The sequence below is a fragment of the Melospiza georgiana genome, chromosome Z, assembly GCF_028018845.1.
Source record: "Melospiza georgiana isolate bMelGeo1 chromosome Z, bMelGeo1.pri, whole genome shotgun sequence".
Taxonomy (NCBI): Eukaryota; Metazoa; Chordata; class Aves; order Passeriformes; family Passerellidae; genus Melospiza; species Melospiza georgiana.
This window is the reverse complement of record NC_080465.1, coordinates 14506506-14528278: the sequence shown is the minus strand read 5'-3', so window position 1 is coordinate 14528278 and position 21773 is coordinate 14506506. Positions and strand designations below refer to the sequence as shown.

The 21773-nt window shown below is 38.9% G+C and overlaps 1 protein-coding gene across 1 annotated transcript in view; it reads left to right on the top strand.

Annotated features, from left to right (window-relative positions):
• SVEP1 (sushi, von Willebrand factor type A, EGF and pentraxin domain containing 1) overlaps positions 1-21773 on the top strand; it is a 118283-nt gene that overhangs the window by 36228 nt on the left and 60282 nt on the right. The window contains exons 4-14 of the mRNA XM_058044230.1: positions 1872-2030; positions 2277-2456; positions 7358-7537; positions 11794-11991; positions 14306-14424; positions 15651-15780; positions 16409-16516; positions 16739-16870; positions 18136-18330; positions 19348-19469; positions 21078-21186. Coding sequence (XP_057900213.1) covers positions 1872-2030; positions 2277-2456; positions 7358-7537; positions 11794-11991; positions 14306-14424; positions 15651-15780; positions 16409-16516; positions 16739-16870; positions 18136-18330; positions 19348-19469; positions 21078-21186 — 1632 coding nt within the window. The remainder of the gene's footprint in view (positions 1-1871; positions 2031-2276; positions 2457-7357; positions 7538-11793; positions 11992-14305; positions 14425-15650; positions 15781-16408; positions 16517-16738; positions 16871-18135; positions 18331-19347; positions 19470-21077; positions 21187-21773) is intronic.

Sequence of the window (21773 nt, the reverse complement as noted above, 5' to 3'; positions counted from 1 at the left end):
GAACAAAGGATAGAAGCAGAAGTCCAAAAAGATTGTCTTGGATGGGAAGAACAGGTGAATTATATGAAAGGGAGTTTTTTTCCCAATACTTTGCTGAAAATCCCAAAACAAAAATTAAAAAATCCCTTCTCTAAATCAGATTGGATTTTTCTGCCTATTTCATTCCTGAATTGCTTTCTTTTGTATTTATATCTCTTAATGAATAGGCATTGTCATTGTCTCCTTAAAAGTGTGTTTAAAATGCAAATTAGTGAATCCAATTTCAGCACCCAAAACTGCCTCTTAACTGGAAGACACTCAGTTGCTTTCTTCAAGAAAACCACTCAAAGTTTTTTGAAAAACCAACAAAAGTATTTTCTCTGGAAGGTATCCAAAAAATCATCCTCCTTCTGGAAAGTGCCACCTGTTCATATTGGCTGATTTTGGGGGGGGTATATTCCACAAAAATTGGCTTATGTAAGTAAATTCTCTCATGACAGGTGAGGAGAAAGGAGAATGGATTTTCTTTTGCCTTTGTTTTTTTGGTTTTTTTTTTTTTTTTTTTTTTCCAGTTGCCTAGAAAGCAGTAGGTTTTAATTAGGAAGACAAGAGGCAGAGTATCTTTGCATCCAAGTCTGAGAATAGACCAAGTTGGTCTTATAGCTACCAAAGAAGAGGTTGGTACTGACAGAATATCTGAGCTCCAGTAAATACAGCTCCGTAGGAGAGACCAATTCCACAAGCAAGGCACACCTAACTGTGTAAGGAGGGAGTCACTGGAGCCTGGTTGTGGTTGTACAGCTCTTCATCCCATTCAGAGCTGCATCAAATGGTACCAATTGGCTGAGGGGAGAATGACAGGGCCTGACCTGCAGTCTGAAGGAGAAAATGTGGCCATTTTGCTGACAATTAAGTTAATGGAGTGAGAGTTTTTTGGCCAGGTTTCAGTGTTCCTATTGCATAATAGAATATTTCCTGAACTTTTCATTAGCAGTTACATTTTTCAGCACAAGTGTCTTTGCGTTTCAAGCGGTAGTCTGGGCAATCAAAATTTCACTTTAGCAGCAGTTGCTGTGTTGTCTTGTTGATTAGTCACTCCCCTAATTCACACGTCTTGTGAAAGAAACACAAATAATTACAGTGATTTCCTGAAGACAAGAATTCAAGGCAGAGAGCAGTATGGATTAGAGCTATCAAACCCATCTGAAGTTCTCTGGTGAGAGGTGCCTTTTCCCTGTGCATTTTCTCTGCCTTAGAAAAACGTCACCTGAATGTTTTTAAAGCCTGTGTGTGCAGTTGCACAGAATTAATAATATGAAATGCAATGTAAATGAGTGCAAAGGCCTCAAGCAGTAGTTGCTATGATTAATTCCTTCATTGTTTGTGCCTCTCACATTTCAGCACATCTAGTATGTAGATCACATATATCATATGACCATAATGTGTAAATCCAAGGCAGGAGGTTTGCTGGCTTGTATTAGCTTTCAGCTAAGAATCTCTATGCATTAAACATCTTGTAGTTTTGAATGGCAAGGATTAAGTCTGAACTGATTTTTTACAGTTCTGAATCAAGAATGTCTGCATAAGGTCTGCACAGGTTTTGTCAGTGAAAATCTGGTGTGTCTTCTGGGACTGGGTTTCTTTTCAAGATGATTAATCATGGACTTAATGTCAGTCCCCAGACAGTCACTATAGATAACTCCACCAGATCTGGTAGGCATTAGTTCAAACCTGTTAAGAAGTCTGCAGTACTTCAAGTGGAGAATGCTCCTGCCCTAGGTGACACTGAATATATAAATGAAAATGTAGAAAGTGTAAAACGACACACCTGAAAAAATACACTAGGTGAAAGGTGAATGTCCTGATTCCTTTCTGTTTTCTTTTGCTGAAAGCTTGTCCACCAGGAACGTACAAGCCTGAAGGTTCACCAGGTGGAATCAGCACTTGTATCTCGTGTCCTGATGAGAATCATACTTCTCCACCGGGAAGTACCTCCCTTGAGGATTGCACGTGCCGGGAGGGTTACCGTGCTGTAGGACAAACCTGTGAAGGTAAGTGTTTCCATCCACAAACAGAATACCCCTGGAATGCACAGTGCAGTGCTGGGACAATTTTTTTAATGTGGTTTTGTACTGTAAGGGACATGTCAAATTGCATACAAGATTCTCTTTGTCATTCCAAACCAGCAAAAATGCCGAGGTGCAAGCTGAGTTAGAAATTATAAAAAATTGTTTTCGTTCAGGGGCCTATTGCACTCCTGCTAGTAACCACTTTGTTGTGGCTGTTTAATTATTTAGTTGTTCACTGCCCTGAACTGAAGCCCCCTGAAAATGGTCACTTTGTCCAGAATGTCTGCAACAATTACTTTAATGCTGCCTGTGGAATCCGATGCAAGACAGGATTTGATCTTGTTGGAAGCAGCATCCGGCTTTGTCAACCAAATGGGCAGTGGTCTGGATCAGAGGCTACTTGCAGAGGTATGTGTTTGATAAGCATTTTTTCTGTTGTTTGTTCTTAGCAGTGGTTTTCTTCACTCATTACCTGGTCGGTTGTGCAGATCTCTCCTGTTAGCCCTGTGTGAAAGTTCGTTCCAAAGGTTGGCTAACACCCCGATCACTCTGTTTCCTTCCTTTATAAACTGGAAGAAGGACTTCTGCAATAGAAAAAGCAGAGCAAGATTGACTAGATGGACAGTCTTTTGCAAGTGAATATACAGACTCCTTCCTTAAACCTCTCTTCACCTCTGTCTACCTAATTTCTATGAATTTTTGTATCTACACTGTATAAATCCAGTGAAATTCTACCAAGTATTTAAATATGTAACAAGACCCTGCCACCTGGCTGTTTTAGATCATCTACCACATTGTCACCATAGAGGGTTGTTGGTCTTGGGGGACATTAGCCGTGGAAGAATTCCATTTTGTTTTCTTTCAATTTCTTCTTAGCAAAAATAGGAAAGCCTGGGACTTGAGCAGGGTCTTTGGAAGTCTTTTGAGTGGAATTTCAAAAGGGAATGACTGACAATACCCTAGAATTTCGCTATGAAAGAATGTCAGCCCAAAATGCGGTGTGAGACTGAGACACAAGAAAGAGCATCCTGAAAAAATATTTCTAGATTTTCTGATAGGAACAGAGTTTTGTTTTGCTACAACAAAACTGCCTGAGTTTGAGTTTTTTATGATTTAGAATGAAAACCCCAATCCCATGCCTGTATATCTGTCTCATATGTCTTCCAAGGAGAGAATGAAAAAAAAATTAGCCAGGTAGAAGCCTTTATCTCCTCAACATCCACAAGATGTAGTTCAGCATGTTTAATTTGACTTGAATGCCCTTGACATTAGTGTGCTACTGGAAGCTAGAAAATAAAAGCCATCAGCTCATTCTGTAACTCTTTCCTGGCCTTGTGTTCAGTGCAAAAGGCAGGACTGCTCTTTGGTGGAAGTAGCAATTTATGACAGTACAACAAACACTACAGCCCTGAAAGAAACAGCAACTTATGGTTCTGGAAGGAGGAATCTGAGCTAGAGATCAGTCTCTCAGGGTATTCTTTGTATAGCAGTTTACTTCAGCTTAGATTTATAGGAACTTTTCAAATAATCACAGAAATCTTAGGTTTCCTTTGTAGCTTCCACTGACAAGAGGAGAAGGTTTCAATAGAAAATCAGTTGTTGGCCAGTACTATGAGGGTATCTTGAGAAGCAGAATTTGGAGCTGTGGACTTTCCAGCAGTCAGAACTGCATGCTGCTTCAAGCAGACTGGGACACTGGGAAATGGCACCTCTGTTAAAGCTTCTGTCACACAGGCACCCTTTGTGCAAAAAATCTGGGAAAAGCTGCAGTCAGGCACAAAGAAGGGATCCTTTATCTTCTCTTTCATGGAGAAGTGGAAGATTCTAGTACTTGAAAATCTTGCAGGAGCATTTAAAGGAATTTGTCTATTTGGAATGTGGTCTTTCTTTAACAGGGCATTTGGAAGGTGAGGGAAAAGTCTGCATTGAGATACTGTCTTGATATTGAGCTAATATACTTTGAAGCATTAGAAGGATATATTTTGACTTGGCTTTGTTTGTGCTGTTGTCCGTCATCCTGAAGACTTCCAATTAAAAAAAAAATTGAAAATACCACTGTTACATGTGCTGGATCTGCTGGTCTTGATTCACTCAGACTGTGAAAGGGAGCAAGATCAAAGGCATGGTTTATAGCTGTCTTCTTAATCCCAAGAGTATTTTATCACATAAATTAGGAAGAGGAGAGGGAAGGAAAATCCCTTTCCACTGCTTTGGATTTTGACATTAAGTAGTCCTCAGTTCTTTTGCTGGCTAAAATCTGCTGTGCTATTAGAAAGTGATTAATGCAGTCATATGTCATGCAATTAACAGTGACCTAGGGGGAAAAAAACCTGCAAACCCCATATTTAGTCCAGAAAAAAATTATTAGGAGAAACCTCAGAGCAAGCAGAATATCCTGTTATTGTTGTTCCTGTTTCCACTGGCTTTTTGGAAATGGAAAACGTGTTACTGATAAGAGGATGGGCAGGTGTTTAATGCTTGGAACTGTGACTGAGGTAACATGCGCTCAGGTACAGGTTTCTGCCAGAGCCGTGCTGAGACACTGAGTAAGCATGAACCCTGAAACACATGAAGAGGCAAGAGCACTCCAGCTGTGTAGTCCTTCCAGAAGAAATGGCTGGACAGCAGGTAGTGAAGGAACTGCCTCCTCTGTAGGCTCGTGAACATTGACAAGAGCCTCCTCACCGCTATTAATTCGTTCCGGCTTCCTAAGTAGTAGAGTTTGGTAGAATTTGCTTCTTTTTACTGCAGATTGGGTATTTCTACTTCTGTAGAAGAGCAAGCCTACTTTCTTTTTTAAGAGCAAGCCTCCTTTCTTGTGGATAAAGCACTTGAGTTTCAGCTGTAAATATGTTTTTCTTACTCCCCCTATTAGAGTTAAGATACAGCATATTATAAAGCTACTCTGAAGCTCAGAGTGCCTCACAAATGAGCATTTCAAGGCTGTTTTTAAATACACTTCCTAAAGAATGCCTGTGCATATGCAAGCCCAAAAGTAGTAATACCTTCAGAGAGTAATGTGAGACAGTAGTAACATAAAGACGTATTAGGTACATTTGTATGTCTTCTTTTCCTTCTTTCTTATCCCATATACAGAGGGTTTGCTACTTTTTTTCCACCTAGGTGCCACCATAGCTGTTTTTATAAAAAAGGCATTATTTTACATGTGTTGTTTGTAGTTTTCAGAGGCTGTGCAGTTAGTGGTAATTATAGAGCTGGCTTGCAATTGAGGCAGCATTCAGCCTATATGCCTATTAATTAGTTTGAGGTGTCTAGTGGTGTCCATTTGTGTGCAGAGTAAGCAATTAATGGAGAAAGGAGAGGTTGCCAAGTTGGTTTCCCTTTGAGTGCATTTCTAGAGGAGATCCTGTTTTGCCTCCTACCTGCCAGTAGCAAGATTAGGTTAATTGGTAAAATCAGCTTCCCAAATCACAGCAGAGAAGCAACTCTCTGAAACCACCCATCACCAGAGGTTGCCCTCCTGCCAATAAGGTAAACAGAAGCTGTGGAAAACAATCAAATAAGAACAGAGCTCCTCTTGTGAGGAAGAGGTGAGAGGCTGGGAGAGCTGGGCCTGTTTAGCCTGAAGAAGACTGAGAGGGGATCCTATCAATGTATATAAGTACCTGAAGAGGAGGGAGCCAGGCTCTTGGTGGTGCCAAGCAATAGAACAAGACTCAACAGGCAGAAACTGATGCACAGCAAGTTCCACCTGAGTAGAAGGAAGAACTTCTTTATAGGGAGAGTGACTTGAGCACTGTAACAGGCCCGCCAGAGAGGCTGTGGAGTTTCCCTCAGCAGAGATACTCGAAGCTGTCTGGACACAACCCTGTACCATGTGCTCTAGAATGACCAATGTAGAGCAGAGAGGTTGGACTAGAAATGCTCCAGTGGCCCCTTTGAACCATAGCCATTCTGTGAGTTTAGGGAACTGCAGTATTGGTTATATTTTTGGGCATAACACCATCTGTCCTCATTTGTTTTTATCCCTCTTTTGAACATACTGGACTGTATCTGACAACTTCAGCTGAGGTCAGTTTTCAGTTTTTGATCAGAGTTTTCCATTCATGTTGGAAAGCCAGTAGCTGGTTATTGGTGTATCATCATCATCATCATCACGTGCTCATCTCCAGACAGCAGGTGTGCATAGCTTAGCTCCTTGAGGGACCCAAAGGCCAGGTAGTGCATATGTATTTCAGAGTTTTGTCTGGAGGGGATCAAAGACACAAATCCTGGAGCATGACCTCCTAACTGAAAAGGAACTGCACTGAAAAGACAGTACAGAGGAAATAGGTCCTACTATAAAGTCTTGGGTTATGACTTTGAAACAAAGAACATAAACACAGGTCATACCATTGCTATATTTTTCTTACTACAATCATTCAGATCTTCTGGGATCAATCTTAATTACAGAGCAGTTTGTGCTGTATTGGAGCATCAGGATTCAGTAGTAAAACCGTAAGACAATCTCTCTTCACTTCCCTGCTTCCCTGTCTGCATACACATCCTGCACAGGACTGCATTCTCCTTGGAATCACACTGCTTTCAGTGTTTGCAGGATGTTACAGGGGAAAAGGCTCTGAGCTGAGCAGAGCCAGGATGTCTCCATGCCTGACACCTGAAAGGGTCTCTTTTGTATCAGCAACAACCTGATTTGTTCCTTTTCGTCTCTTGTGGACCTGCTATACAAGCCATATAAACAGCTTGTGTTCCTTCTTTCTCTCTCTGTCTCTTCCAGCATGTTGAACATCTTCTCTTCTGATTTGCTGCAGCCTTCACATGTCTATATTCTATGAATACAATCCAGAGTGATTGAGAAAATTTCTGAGTACTGGGACACTGTCATCTAACCTGTTCATAAGCTCTTAGCCTGTTCCTGGTGTGTACTCAGCCCCTACCAGCCTGCCAGTTCGAAATTCCCCAGAAGTTCTCAGATGTTGTTGGAGACTAGAAACTCCCAAGAGCACACACTTTTTCACAGGGGGCCATTTGCCAGCAGCTGCCCTGTGTTGGAGGCCAATAGGCATTACCAGCTCAGGCTGCACACTGTACCAGATGCACAGTTAGTTTGTTAGTTTGAACTTACGTGAGCTTGGAAGTGTGTGCATACATTCTGTGTTTTAGGAAGAGGAAGGTATCAAGCCTTTGAAAAAATCTACTCCATACTAGCTCTAATCCCTAAATTCATACAAACTACTGTAACTAATGTACAACAGTATCACTCCTACCTATCTGAAAACTGGCCATAGTGTAACTCCACTGATCCTCAGTGCTGCTGAGAGTGAACTGGTGTTTTTTCCCCTTTGCAGTTCGAACATGTCCCAGACTTCGGTCTCCTCAAAACGGACACATTAACTGTTCAACAGCTGATATTTCCTACAAGACAGTATGTTTTGTGATCTGCAATGAGGGCTATGAAATTGAAGGAAACAGCAAACTCACCTGCCAGGGAACCTCTCAGTGGGATTCAAAGGAGCCAAAGTGTGTGGGTAGGTATCTGATCTAACTCTGTCTGTGTTAGAGTGCAGCCTTTTCTGACATGTTGTCACAGGTGAGAAATTCTTCATGTTTTAATAACTGGTGAAGCTAAGACTTAAATGAGAATTTGTCAAAGGATGTTTCATACACATCTTAGAAGTTGGGGAAGGGCAAAGGAATTTGTAAATGGAGAAAGTGGACAGATTATCATTTAAATACAGTGGAGGGCTGATTACTGAAAGGCTGTTGGATCTCGTTAGTGTCAGACACTGTCACACAGTGTGTTGCAAGAAACATAGAAGCTGTAGGTCTAGGGATTAAATATGATCAACCAGCAGTTTGAGTTACCATCATAAAACAAAAGTTGACATGCAGACAAGGACTAGCTTATGTTATCCAGGCACTGTGAGTGCTGACTAAAGGTGCAGCTGTTGTCATTTGTGCTGGAACTCACAGCAAGGAGAGTTTACACAAGTTAGGAGCCAAGCACCATCAGGATTCGGAGGTCACACCAGCTGTGCAGGGATACTTAAGTATGTATTGTGTTCCAAACAATAAAGGACTATATATTTCAAAATTATCTGTTTAGGACTAGTGACAGGTATTGAATTAACTTTGGAAAGGAAGATGATGAAATGCAGTTGAAACACTTCTAAGCATAGATTGAAGCAGGAGGGAAAGTCTGAAGTCCACCAATACAAAAGTTGATCCAGTGCTGACTAAAGTTAGGGTGAAGTTTATGTCACCTGGATATAAATGCAGTGCCAGTAGGGTGACTTCACTTGAACCTCGGGCTATTTCTTTACTGTTTTATTGCAGTCTTAAAAATGTGGACCTGTATGAGACAAGCATGAATTTCTAACTGCAAGTACATTCTCTGAAATTATGAAAATAATCCACAAGAAATAATTTAACAAGACAGTTTGCTAAGAGATCCTAATCTTTCTTCTGTTAAAATCAGTGGAAAAACTTCAATTAACTTCAAAAGGAAGGGACCCTGAAATCCGGTTGGGATATTATAATTAGAAGATTAACTATATTCATCAGTTGAATTCATCCTTCCTAGCTTAGCATTTTGATTAATAAAATCCACCTCTACTTTCTATCAGAAGATTTCTTCACACCATGCAATATTGCCTCCGTTCCTGGATTATCCGTGGCAATATCTTTTTTGCTGAGTCTGAAAAATTTAGTGAGAAAGTTACCTTTGATTGTCAGAAAGGAAAGAGTCTTAGCTGGGAAGCATCTCTGCTGCTTCTTGTGACTGGTGTTTAGAACAAGCTTGCTGAAATTCTGGTTCAACATTCATGTGTGGAGTTTTATTCAGGGAGAAATGTAAATCAGAACACTGATATTGTACACTCCTCTTGAAGGTTGAAGCTGCCCTTTGTAGCCATTTTCTGAATATCATCATTGTCATGGATGTATTATCTGTTAATTTTTAGTCCAAATAGCTCCTAACTATTATTTACAGTCTGCTATATAAAAGGTACTGGAAATCCTGCTCTATTTAGGCATTTGCAATTGATAATTTATTAATTTCATATTCTTCTGTTAGAAAACTGAAATGGAGTTTTCTTCACTCTGTTACCTTGAAACATTTCTTGGACTCAGGGTATCCTTGTTGCTGATTTTCTGAATGCTTTTGGGTTTGATTGCTCATCAGTGCAAAGTTTGCTATATTTGCAAGTTAGCTCACTGAGACTGTACCAGAGCCATGTGTAACCAAAACTGACACTGCCACAAAACATAACATTTCCTGGATTGTTTACAGTCATTTCTGTGAGATATATTGTCATGCATCTCTTTCTGAGAGACTGGAAGGTAATACAAGTTTGGATATTACACAAGTTTAAAATTTTTGTCTTTTTCATTAAAGATATTGTTAAGAATTAGCTACTTCTGAGGAGGCTACATGTGTTTTATAGGTGTCTGACAAACAAGATATCTGCTAAAAAAGAAAAGCTTGGTCATTTATCCAGTTTGGGGGAAAAAAAAACAAAACTGGGAAAGCTCCATAGTCATGTTCTTTTGTTTCCTACCCATCTGCAAAGTTTAATATCAATCACTTTTAAATAAATAAATTTTGCAAGATGCTTTTCTCCTTTCTTTGTTCAAGGTTTAGTGAAGTAAAAATACAAATTATATCCTCCAGGGTGTTGATGCCATCTAGCGTTGGAAGAGCTGCCAATTCACACTCCTAACTGCTGCGGGCCAGTTTTACTTCCTGCAGCAATCTTGGCAAAGGATTGAAGGAAGGAGGCATGATTTGCTTTGTAATCTTCTTATTTGCCAAGTTCCTTTTGATGTTGAAAATTACAATACAGTGTTATGTTTCATCACAGGTGCTTGCAGGTGAAAGCAGGTTCTTGTATCTCCTTAGAAATACTCCTGTATTAATTTCCTACCAATATGACTAATGTCATTGAAATCCCTCTACCCTTAATGAATTCCAGACTTTTGGATCAGCTTGCTCAAATTCTGGAGTTGAGCACAGATAAAAAATCTAAACAACACTATTGTAGTTGCTTTTCCTGGTAAAAACCTGTCTTACTTAAAAGAAATTCCCTTTTGCTAGATACACCAAATTTTATTCTGATTTTTGTCAGACATTTTAGGATTGTGCTGTAGTTGGATTTTTCTACTATAGCTGGATGTATTTCAAGCAAGAGGCTCAGCTGTTTTTACTTCCCTGAGTTAGAGCTGCAACTTCCTCTGCTTTTCATGCTTACATGTTTCAGTTTCTCTACTTGTTCCCAGAGTAATATACATTTTAATGCTTTTAGCTTCCCTCTACAAATACTGTTTTTAAAATTTGTTATCTTTTTGCTGTTTGTCAATTACCTTCATGTCGTAAGCAACCAAGACTTAGGGTTTGGGGTTTTTTTTCCTGATGGAGTTGTTCCACCTTGCAGAGCCAGCAGTGTCTCCCTGAACTATAGAAATGAGTTGGAAGTGTTTGTGCCCTGTGCATCCCTTTGAAATGAAGTGCAGTTGTTAATTGCTTGGGCTTTTGAGCATTTCAGCATTGAGGGTTTAAATTTCAGAAAATACACAGAATGCTTAGAATCTTTAAATTTCTTTTATGCATAAAAATCAGTTTTCAGTTACTTGCTTTGGGAAAGGAGAGGAGAAAAAAGGAATGTGAAGTATTTGGAATGTGAATCACTTTTGTGTCGTTAAACCATTGCTATGAGCTCAGTAGAACTTGCCCTCTGTGTAGCTGGGTTGGGTTGGTTTTTGTGTTCTCTTGGTGTAAAGACCTGTCTGATTTCTGCACTGGCAAGTTATAAAGAGTTACAGGTCTTCTCATTGGCTCTGAATAAGCGAGCATTTTTCTTGTGTGTTTGCCTATTAACTGTTCTAAGAAACAGTACAGAAAGTGTGCAAACTGCATTCATGAGATAGTCCCTTTTTACCCCTTTGTTAATGTCTCCATATTTGAAGTAAAAATAACATTCCTAAAAACAACAGCTTGAGAATAAAACAAAGCTTTTGTGAACCTGTTTAAACACATAATGATTTTTGCTTTGATGCAAACTATCTTCAGGATTTGTAGTGAACCTTATTAATGGAGTAGTTCAAAACTTCCTTTAAAACCTTTAAGCAACCATCGACCCTCCCTGATTTTACAGAGCTCAGCTGCTTCCTATGATTACCCTGAGTCTTTCCAGCTGTTTTGAACACAGACAAGACCAAGTCCAATTTAATTTGGTTTGGAATGCAGTAAGCAAAATCATGTGTCATGTCCCTAACCTATAAAGAGTTCATGGCAGAATATCCTTTTTCTTCTCCCTTTCTTATTTCAAGATAAAGTATAGAAGATGTAGAAAGCTACAGGTCCTCTTCAATGCCCTCTCTCCTGCTATGGTCTAGTTTTCATGGAAGCGAAGAAATGCAACAGCAAAGCAACCATGAAAGATGAAGTTGTAAGGAGAAGAAGAAGAAATTTTTAAAAAGGCAAATCTATAGAATAAGATATAGTGGATCTGCATGAAAATTATCATGTTTTGGTTTCAGTGAAGAGCATGAGCAAGAAATAGAAGAACTGATAAACTGGCTGCTGTTTACTTCAGTCATAACTGAAAGTCAAATAGCAAAGTTTCATCACCTTGTAATGTTTGGTGCACTCACACCCCTACAGACTCTTGAAAAGACTGTGTATTTTTTGTTCCCACTAATTTTCCATATAATGTTATTTGCAGGTTTTCTGAATGTGTACTTTGTGTATGTCAGCTATAAGTCATGTTCTGCTACTGTCTTGCAGAAAAGCGTTGTCCCATCCTCCAGAAACCAGCAGGTGTGACAGTTCTCCCTCCCAGATGTGGGCTGGAGCCTGCCATTTCTGGGACTGTGTGCCAGCTGAGCTGTCCCCAGGGATTCATCTTGTCTGGAGCTAGAGAAGAAATAAGGTGCATTTCATTTGGGAGATGGAGTGCAAACATCCAGGAGGCTCTGTGTAAAGGTAGAGCACAAAATCATATCTGCATATACACGAGTGCAGAATTGAGGGGAAGAGCACAGCAAATAACTGAGTGAGAACAGGCTTGGAGTGGGGGAAGCACAACTTGCACAGTGTGCAAGAAGTATTGCCTGTACCTTTACAGCTTGCCTGTCAGATTTAACTGTAGTTTGTAATAAAAATGTGGAGTTCAGAGATCCCTTGAGTGTGATCTTGTAGTGTTCATCATCAAGTTTCTCTCATGGGCTCCATCTCTCATTTGTTAGGAAGCTGCCTGAGGTAAATTTCAAATTTCAAAGGGGAGGTGAAAGCTCATAGCTTGAAGATATTCAAAGTGGAACCCACACTTCTAATAAAGTAATAATAAACTTATGATTTAGCACAAGTTTATATAAATGCTGTAAAGGCTGTGTAAGTCCTGGCTGATAGAAAGACTATAGAGAAAAATTAATTTTAGTTGTCTTTGAGTGGCTGCAGCTGTTGACATGCCCCAAGCAACAATGCACAAGAGTTAAGGCCAGAATTTTAACACCAAGTGCAGCAGCTGGCACAGAGTGTGAAGCTGGGCAGGAGAAGGTGGCATGCATTTCAGTATGGTTCTGCCATATTTACCCCCCTCTCTTCCAGAGGTGCTAGGTTATTTATTCCCTTACACACAGCCATAACTGAACTCGAAAGGGTCTGGCTTTGGATTATAGTAGGATAAAAACAGGAGTTTCTCTGGGAATGTACTCTTCACCTCTTTGTGAACTATTGTGCTCTGAGAATTATTTCTTTCCCCCCAAACTGGGGCCCTGGCCAGCCCCTGGGTGCTGGAACAGCACAGAAAACAGTCACGCCAGTTGTCATGCCAGGTCGCTACAGAAACTGAGGCTTTTTTTCCTCTGTACAGGCCAGGAAGATTTTTCTCTCTCTCTTTAAACATACTGCTTCCCATTTTGTGATGTACCACATTGTTTTTCTGAATCTCTTGTGTAAACCTGGGCCAAACCACAGTTTTTAATATTTGATGGGATCCCAGGACAAGCTGAAGTGTTTAGATCAAGATAAAACAGCATGGCTGGGGTTCAAGCTTTTAGGTACTACCAGTGCATAAACCCCTAATGTAGGAGGCACTGAGAAACTATGAAGCTTATTCTTTTTGAATAAAAATGAACAGTTGTGTTTCAATTGCTTACATTCTTGTTATTGTCTTTCTCTGTTTTGCTGCCAACATATTTGGCCAGTTCAAAAGAGCCATTTTCTTTCTGACTTATTTATTATTACCCTTTTTAGAGAATTTCACTTTCAAGTGGAATTTGCCCCAGCCTGAAGGCTGTGGTCAAGGGAGTGTGAACCATAAGTGGTAGTTATTTATAAGAGTGCATTTCTAATGAAATTTTCATTTGAATGAGTTCAAAGGAAGGCAAAGTCCCACGTATTTACTGCTTTGCCTTCTTAATTATGTAATTTAATTGCCCAAGTTATGTTTTTACTGGAACTATTTCATAATAAAATTATAAGTTATATCAGTTCTGAGTTGTTTTAAAGCCTCTTGGGCATAGATGAGTTCAGAGCCAAATGTATCCCTGTCTTATGATTCTAGAGACCATTTATCAAGCACTACAGCAATAAAAAAACCTGACCACAAATGTTTTGGGGAGCCCTGTGCCAAGGAACTGAAGAAGTACTTCAAGTTTGTCAGAGAAACTTGAGGTGTAGGTGTTGGTGGTGGTATTAGCCATATTGTACCACCAGTCCTCTGGAAACGTCTGGCATTGTCACATGTCACAAGAAGACTCCGTTTGCCCCACATAATACCTTGTAACAGGAGTTTATTAAGGAACTTTTCCAGCAACTGCTGTCTGAATTCTTGACACTGTCACTTTTAAGTCAATTCCACAGCATGCTCCAGAGAATTTGAGTCACTATTGTCTTGTTTATAGTATCTATAGCAGGTCACAACTACTTTCAGGTTTTTTTCGTTGCTGACTATCAGAAACAAGTGTTTCCATCTGCGTGTGTCCTGTGTCTGGGCAGGGAAAGGAAATGGATGGAAAATGAAGGGATGGGTAATAAAAGAAAAAAAATTATTCTTATTTATTATTTCGTATTTAGTTCTATGTAGAATAGTGTTGTAGTCAGTAATAAACAAAAATACAGAAGAAATCAGTCCTTTCCACAGGAGAATTTACTGTGCATGTGTGAATCTCTAGGAAAGAATTACAAATGGGTAGAGACATAAATTTTACAAAAAAGGCAGTACAAAAAAGAATGATTATAAGGTCTTACTTCTGTAGTGCCTCATATAAAACCAGGTTGTCTTTTTCTGGTTTAGATATTGAAGCGCCTCAGATTCACTGCCCAGACAATATTGAGACTGTGACTCTGGAACATCATAACTCTGCTAATATCAGCTGGCAGGTACCAACAGCTAAGGATAACTCTGGTGAAGAGGCAAGTCAAAATCTGTATCTATTTAACTGGAGACAATCTGTCTGATTTCAATACTTTTATGATCTACTAGAATTTCTTTCTTCTGATAAGCAGAAGTAGAAGAAAAATCTCTTAGAAAGTTTGTATCTTGAGAATTCAGCATTTTCTGTCTCAATTAGATTTATACAGTCACAGAACACTGCATGGAGTATCAGTGCATAAAACCTCATATGGTTAATTTATGTGGTCAAAAGAAAGAATGTGCTCTTGTTTATAATATGAAGACAGCTGCCTTAAAAATGAGCACTTAGAATGTGAAGAAGTTTAATAAACTCGTCTCAGAAGGAAGTAAACCAGTTCATTATTCTAAAGGGCTAACAAGTACACACTGTGATAAGTAAAGACCAGTTTCAGCTTCCTGGGTGAGAAAGAGAAATATGGTTTTCCTGTGCAGGGTTCAGAAATGTGGCCATTGGCTACTATGCCTGTCAGGGTTTCTGGAAATTGAGTTACCAGGAAAGCTTGCTCCAGAGCTGTTTCATAAAGAGCAACATTCCCTACAGGCTCAGGCATGATCAGGTTACAGCAACTGTATGCTTTATCAGGAGTCAGCAGAAGACCAGCAAGTCTGTGTGAGCTTTTAATGGGGGAGGTTTTTTCACCAGGAAACTGAGCTATCTCAGTAAAAGAGATTTAAGTTCAGACATTATTTTCTATGGCATAGCTATGGCCAGGTACTACAGCTCTGCTGTCACTGGGTCGTTCACTGAACTGTACAAGCCAAGTGCCATACTGAAGCATCTGCGGGCTATTGACTCATGCAGGTACATAGATCAAAACTGGACATGTAAATTCTTATGGCCCACCACTGTCTGCTCCACTCCTCTCACAGGTCTGCTGCCCTTGCAGCTGGAGAACTGTCAGCAGAGCAAACGGGTTGTGGGCTGACATAGTGTGCCTTCATTTGACAAACTAGGGTCAGTGTGGAATTTTCTTAATGCACAGTGCTGTAATCTGCACCAGGTCAGGGTCAAGATCCTGACTAGGGAAATCCAGGAAGGCAGACTCAAGAAGGGGCATAGAGCACTCTGTTGTAAAGTGTGTCCTCATTACTTTGAGGGGCTATTTGCATTCAGAATGGACAGGCTTGACCTTGAAGGATACTATTCTGTCCACTTTTTAAAACATGAATATTATGATTAGTAACCAGCTTTGGCTTTTAAATAATTAGTATTTTCCTGTAACAGGTCTCAGTTCATGTTACCCCAGCTTTCATACCACCATTTCTTCTCCCAATTGGCGAAGTTGACATTACTTACACAGCAACTGATAAGTCAGGCAATGAAGCAAGATGCACATTCAATGTCAAGATTATTGGTAAGTGCTGGTAAAAATCACTGGGAAGGCTGTCTATCATAGCTGAAGCCTTCTTATTTGTGCAGAAAGAGACTGTGAGTCACTGGCCTTCACGTGTGCAGTTATAAGCAAAGGAATATTGTCATCTCCATAAAGGCTTTGCATATGTCCAGTCACTGCTTGCAATGTTCAGTTTGGGGTGCATTGTATTCTGCTGTTCTTTCTGACTGTTAAGATTTCTCCTCACCCTGGTTTATTAAATGCATTATTGCATTGTCAGTTATTGCCGTCATCATGAATCTCTATTTAATTCTTGAAAGACTCCAACAAAGTTTCCAAAGTTCACACATATTGCACTGATGCAAATCCTTATTCAAGTATTTCTGTCAGACAGTTGTGTTATTCAGGTGTCCTGCAGGTAGTCCAAGGTTTGCTCCAGAGAAGGCAAACACTGCAGAAACCACAAATTCAGTAGAATAATTACTCTTATCCATTCACTCAGCATCTTCCAATTGCAGTAACTTCCAAGTATGCGACTTTGTTGTATCTTCCAATATGAAATTAAAGCTGCCGTTCTGGTTAGAGATGCTATTGGAGTCTGGCAGTAGTTCTGCAAGCTAATGTCATGCCATCCTTTCAAATTCTGCAGATGCAGAACCTCCTGTTGTTGACAGGTGCAGATCTCCACCACCCGTGCAAGCAGCAGAGAATGACTACTCAGTGACATGGGAAGAACCAGAATTTTCGGACAATTCAGGTGAGACAGTGGTCCCCAAAATATACATGAGACAGTGGAAGGCCAGAGAGCTCCTGTTTGCCCTTGATCCCTTGGAGTTTGAGATTTGCTGAGGTTCCTTTTTCTTAGTTATTGTTAAATAATTTGGAAGATTTGCTGCCATTTCCTTTTCCATTTGTCAGAGTTGGGTATAAGGAACACTTCTCCTTACCGATGCTTTAGGTTATCTTTCAACTCTTCTAGGTGGTCCACTGGCCATCACTAGGAGTCATGCACCTGGAGATCTCTTCCCCAAAGGAGAGACAACAGTCCAGTACACAGCTGTGGATCCTTCTGGCAACAACAGGACGTGTGAGATCCACATTGTCATCAAAGGTGTGTTGTCTTCAAATTCTGGCCAAGACCTGGTGTTGTTTTACCTGAATATCATGAAGGATGCAAGACTTCTCCACCTCCTCATTTAGTTATTCCCATTTTGTATTGAGGTAACTTGAAGGCAGTCAAAATATTTGCCAGTACCAACAAATAAATTATCTACGACTGAATTGGCACAGCAGTGAATTTGGTACTGTAAATTCAAATTACGTATAAAAGCATTGAAATTATGATTCATTAAGCAGTAAAACTTACAGTTTTTTCAAACCCATTTAAATGTATTAATAGGTGTTACTTAAATCTTGCTTCAAATGTGTAGTTGAAAGGAATTTTCTGCCAATTTTTCTCTAATTACATGCAAATACTGCAGCAGATAATAAAACACTCTTTAGATTTTGGAATATGCCTTTATCTTTAGATATACTACTGCATTTTGTTTATTACACAGACATCTCTTCCCCATAGTTCACTCTTTCATTAAAAATCAAAGAAATCACATGGCACATAAATTATATTAAGAATGAAAAATCTACTTTATATCTGCTTTCTACTTTCTATGTCTCAGTTGGACATCTGTATAAAAATATCTGTTAGTGAAGAGAGAATTTAAAATCATGCAGACAGGAATTTTGGTATAGCTTTCAGGAAAGGTAAGTTGAAGATGAATGTGCTAGTCTCTGATTTGCTCTAAAGCTCAGCAAGAACCACCTGTGCTTAGAACTGGCATTGTACCAAGCTCTATAGCGTCTCAGACTTTTTGTGGTTCGCTGTTTGTGACATAGTTTCTACAGACATTCACAACTTCCTTCACATCAGGCCTGAAATATGAATCATAACTGAGGTCATGAGGGTATCCTAAGATGATTCTAATGAACTCATATGTTATTGTGAGGGTCCAGAATGTTTAATGTTTAATTTCAGAATTCAGGATGTAATATACTTTACTAGAATTCATTGTATAAAGTTTATGTGAAAACTTAGATTGATGTTTTAAATTATTTTAATAAATAGTTTTTCATATGTATAACTTTTTTTGAAGTCTTCATGATTCTCGTTTTCTGATTGCAATAGCAGAATTTGAGAATTATTTAGCAGTAGCCTGATCCTGACTTTATGGATATAGCAAATAATGCTGCCACAAACTTCAACAGAGGCAAGATCAAATCAATACTAGGTACTTTTGGAAATCCTATCAGTGCTGTTTTCATGCAGGATCACTTATTTCACCACATTAATCAATATATAAATCTTTGTACTTTTCATAGGTTCTCCCTGTGATGTTTCCTTTGAGCCTGTGAATGGTGATTTTGTATGCACATCAGATGAAGCAGGAGTTAATTGCACATTGCACTGCGCAGAGGGTTACAGCCTTTCAGAAGGAACAAGTGAAAACTACTATTGTGCATATGATGATGGTCTCTGGAAGCCACCTTATTCTCCAGAATGGCCTAGCTGCTCTTGTGAGTCTTACTGTTATTAGAATGGATTTGCAACTCATGAAACACTAAATTTAATGAGAAAGCAATTTAAAATATTTTAGAAAATCTGACTTCTATTTATTTATGTAACAAATATACTCTGTCCTCTGCCTCTGAATTGTTACAAAGATGGTGAAATAATGTTTGGAAGTCTGTAAATATGTTTTTTCAGAAGCTGTCTAAATCACAAAAGTAGCAGTGAATTTCAATTCCAGGAGTCACAAAATAGCAACGATGGCAAAACAAACAGGTTAATTGAAACAGTTTGCTAACAAACACATCAGTGTCTTTTTAATAGGAATACAACAGTCTTTGCAATTTACTGATTGAAATTCACCGTGTGTGCTGTGCTTACATATCTAATTGCCACCAGATTAGAAGAGCTTACCTGTTCTCTTTGAGAGGGACACATGCGAAATTTCAGTGGTGGAATTTTGCACATTTAGTGACATTTTTATAATATATGTATTAGAACTACATTTGAAGCCAGTCTTGGTACCATGTTGCATCCACTTCCATCAGAGTCAATTTATTGGTTTTAGCAATAAAAGATCAGTGTTTCAGCTATGAACAAACTAGAGTTATGTTTCAGAGCTGCCAATTCAAAATCCGTAACTTGGACACTCCAGAACTTGGCTTAATTTCTGGATAAGAATTTTTATATTTAGTCTAGCAGCATTAGTAATAAGACTTTCATATTTATAGCATTCTTCTCAGAAGTCAGCATGGAGTTTAGTTGACAGTTCATTGTTTTCTTCCATTGAGAAAAAGCTGAAGTAGAAAAGTTACCTGGGTTTTAATTTCTTTAAACTTTTCTAGTAAATTTTGTGCCTGCCAAAGGGTCAAATCATTGACTGAGATGTAAGTGATCCATTTGGATTGCTGATTCAAAGACTGCATTTACCTTTTTGTATTTCAGTTTTAGCCTAAATTGTCTTGATTTTAGTTCTGAAACTCTTGCACTGATCAATAAAAATTTATTTCTCCAACATTTTTCAGTAAATCGTTTTGCAAATCATGGATTCAAATCCTTTGAAATGCTCTACAAAGCAACACGATGTGATGACAACAATCTTCTAAACAGCTTTACTGAAGCATTTCAGAGTGCACTTGGTAAAATGGTAGGTTAGTAAATACTACTTCCCTTTGCATACTTTTTGAAAAATATTGTTACTTTTTCCAAATATGTAATTTTCTAGAAGGAAATTGACAGCAGAAGCTTTGACGTTAAATCTGAGATTTTTCAGAAGGTAACAAGCTATTTTTAAAAATTAAGATGGTTCACTGGCATTTTAATGTTAATTCAGTTTGGTCTCCAATGTGGACTTTTACAGGACAGAATTTATGCAAGTATCCAAGATTTTCAGTAGGCTTCCAAAGAGAACCTGTGTAGTTTTGAAACCCCCAATTAATTGTCCCTTCAGTTTTTGAAAGTCGGATGGGATCATAAAATAAATGCATTTTGTATAGGATATGTATGATATATAACCAAATAGTATGAATTAACACACACGTGTACAAAGGGATACATTCCACGTTTGGTGTGTACCTCCAGGCACTGAAATCCAGTAGCAGTGATCTGGTCAGGTTTCATGAGTTTCTAAATTCTCACTTTTATCATTAAGAACTGCGCAATACTGAATTTTAAGAGGCCCTGTCTTTCTTCTCTGCCATGACTCTTGCTCTCCACTTCAATATCGCAATCTCCCCTGTTAATCCACAAATCTCTCCTCGTCTGAGAAGCAGAACCAGCAGAATGTTGAGTTCTGATGCCAGGAGTGAATGTCCAGGCCTAGTGCAACATCATTTTTCCAGTAGAGAAAACTGGGCATCTACAGGTGTTTTTGCAGAACAAAGCCCATATTCTGATAAAAGGTTGTCTACTAACTAAAAAAATCATTGTTAGCACATACAGATAATGGGCAAACTCCTGCAGCTTTACATATGTCAGTAACACTTGCCAAGTGGCTGAAAAGTTAAGTGACATGTCAGGCAATGTCTAACACTTGGACATAAATGTTACTCACTTGCCCTTAATCGTGTTTTTTCTTTCCAGTAGAGAAATCTTGATTGGTTTTATTTCTGTTTCTTTCCCTGGTGCCGCCAGGTTCCAGTGCTTGGACCGATCCTATTCGCATGTAAAAGATAAGAAAAAAGTGGGTAGTGACCTATCCAAGCATTTACATCTAAATGCAACAGTCTTGAAAAACATTTAGAAAGGCTGTTTTGAATATGCTTATTACTATTCCCAAGAATTCGAAGAAGTAAGGTTTGAAAGCTAGAAAAAAGTGACAGCATTGTTTTAAACCTGACAGAATTACAAGTAACATAGCTGGAGAAAACACAGGTGCTTTATAAATATGAGTTCTTCAGTCCTCTTTGGCAGGGAGAGAAATGCCTGAATTCATTTCTGTACTCTTAGATTTGGCATGCAAGAGTGATTAATTGCAAGAGTAAAGAATTGACATCTTCTCCTAAAAAAAAAAAAGAAAAAAAAAGATCTATAATGAAGAGATTGTACTCATGTAAATTGCTTTCTTACTTCCAAGCTGTATCAATAAAACATGGTCTTCCAGCAGACCTCGCCAGGGTTATAAGAGACATGAAAGGGGAAATCTTGTGTCACTGGCAGAACCAGTACTTTGCATTGTAATTAGAAGTTTTTGTAAGTCAGGGGAGAAAGCCATGTGGTTTTATGTTCTTAAAGTTATTCTTCTTTATGTTGAAAGGTCCCATCATTCTGCAATGATGTTGATGATATTGACTGCAGATTGGAGGATCAGACACAGAAACACTGCTTGGAATATAATTATGATTACGAAAATGGATTTGCCATTGGTAATTATTGATTCCATAGGTTCTTAGCCATCCAGGTTTAAAGCAGCATGATTCTTGTCACATCTTTAGTGAGATTTTCTTTTTTTTTTTTTAAAGTAACTGTGGTACTCATAAGATAATTAGCAATTGCATAAAAGGTTTTATAAAAATATTGTGGAACTTTTTGATGTCTTGTATCAATGCTGCTTCCTATATAATGTGGAGTAGAATTTCCTGGGATGCCTTATGGTGGGGAGGGAAAAAAAGCACACATACACACAGAGTCCTAGAAACCTGCTTGGTTAGCCTAGAAAGAAGGAACTTCTTAAAAACACAGTTTAAAAGCAAAATACTGAAGAGCTACAATAAATAGATTTGGAAGTTGTTAAGAAAATGAGGAGCATCTGTGATGCCAGTTCAGATCTCCACAGAATCCTCACTGTGTAAAGCTGTATGCGCTTAAGTTGGCTTATTTGCTGTGAAAGTACTTCCTGCGTGCACAGGCAGATTTTGCACCATGACTGTGGCAATATCTGAGTGAAAGCCTTAACCATCCTAGTGGTTGTTCCCACTTTGGTTCATGCCAAAGTAAGTATGTTGTCATTTTC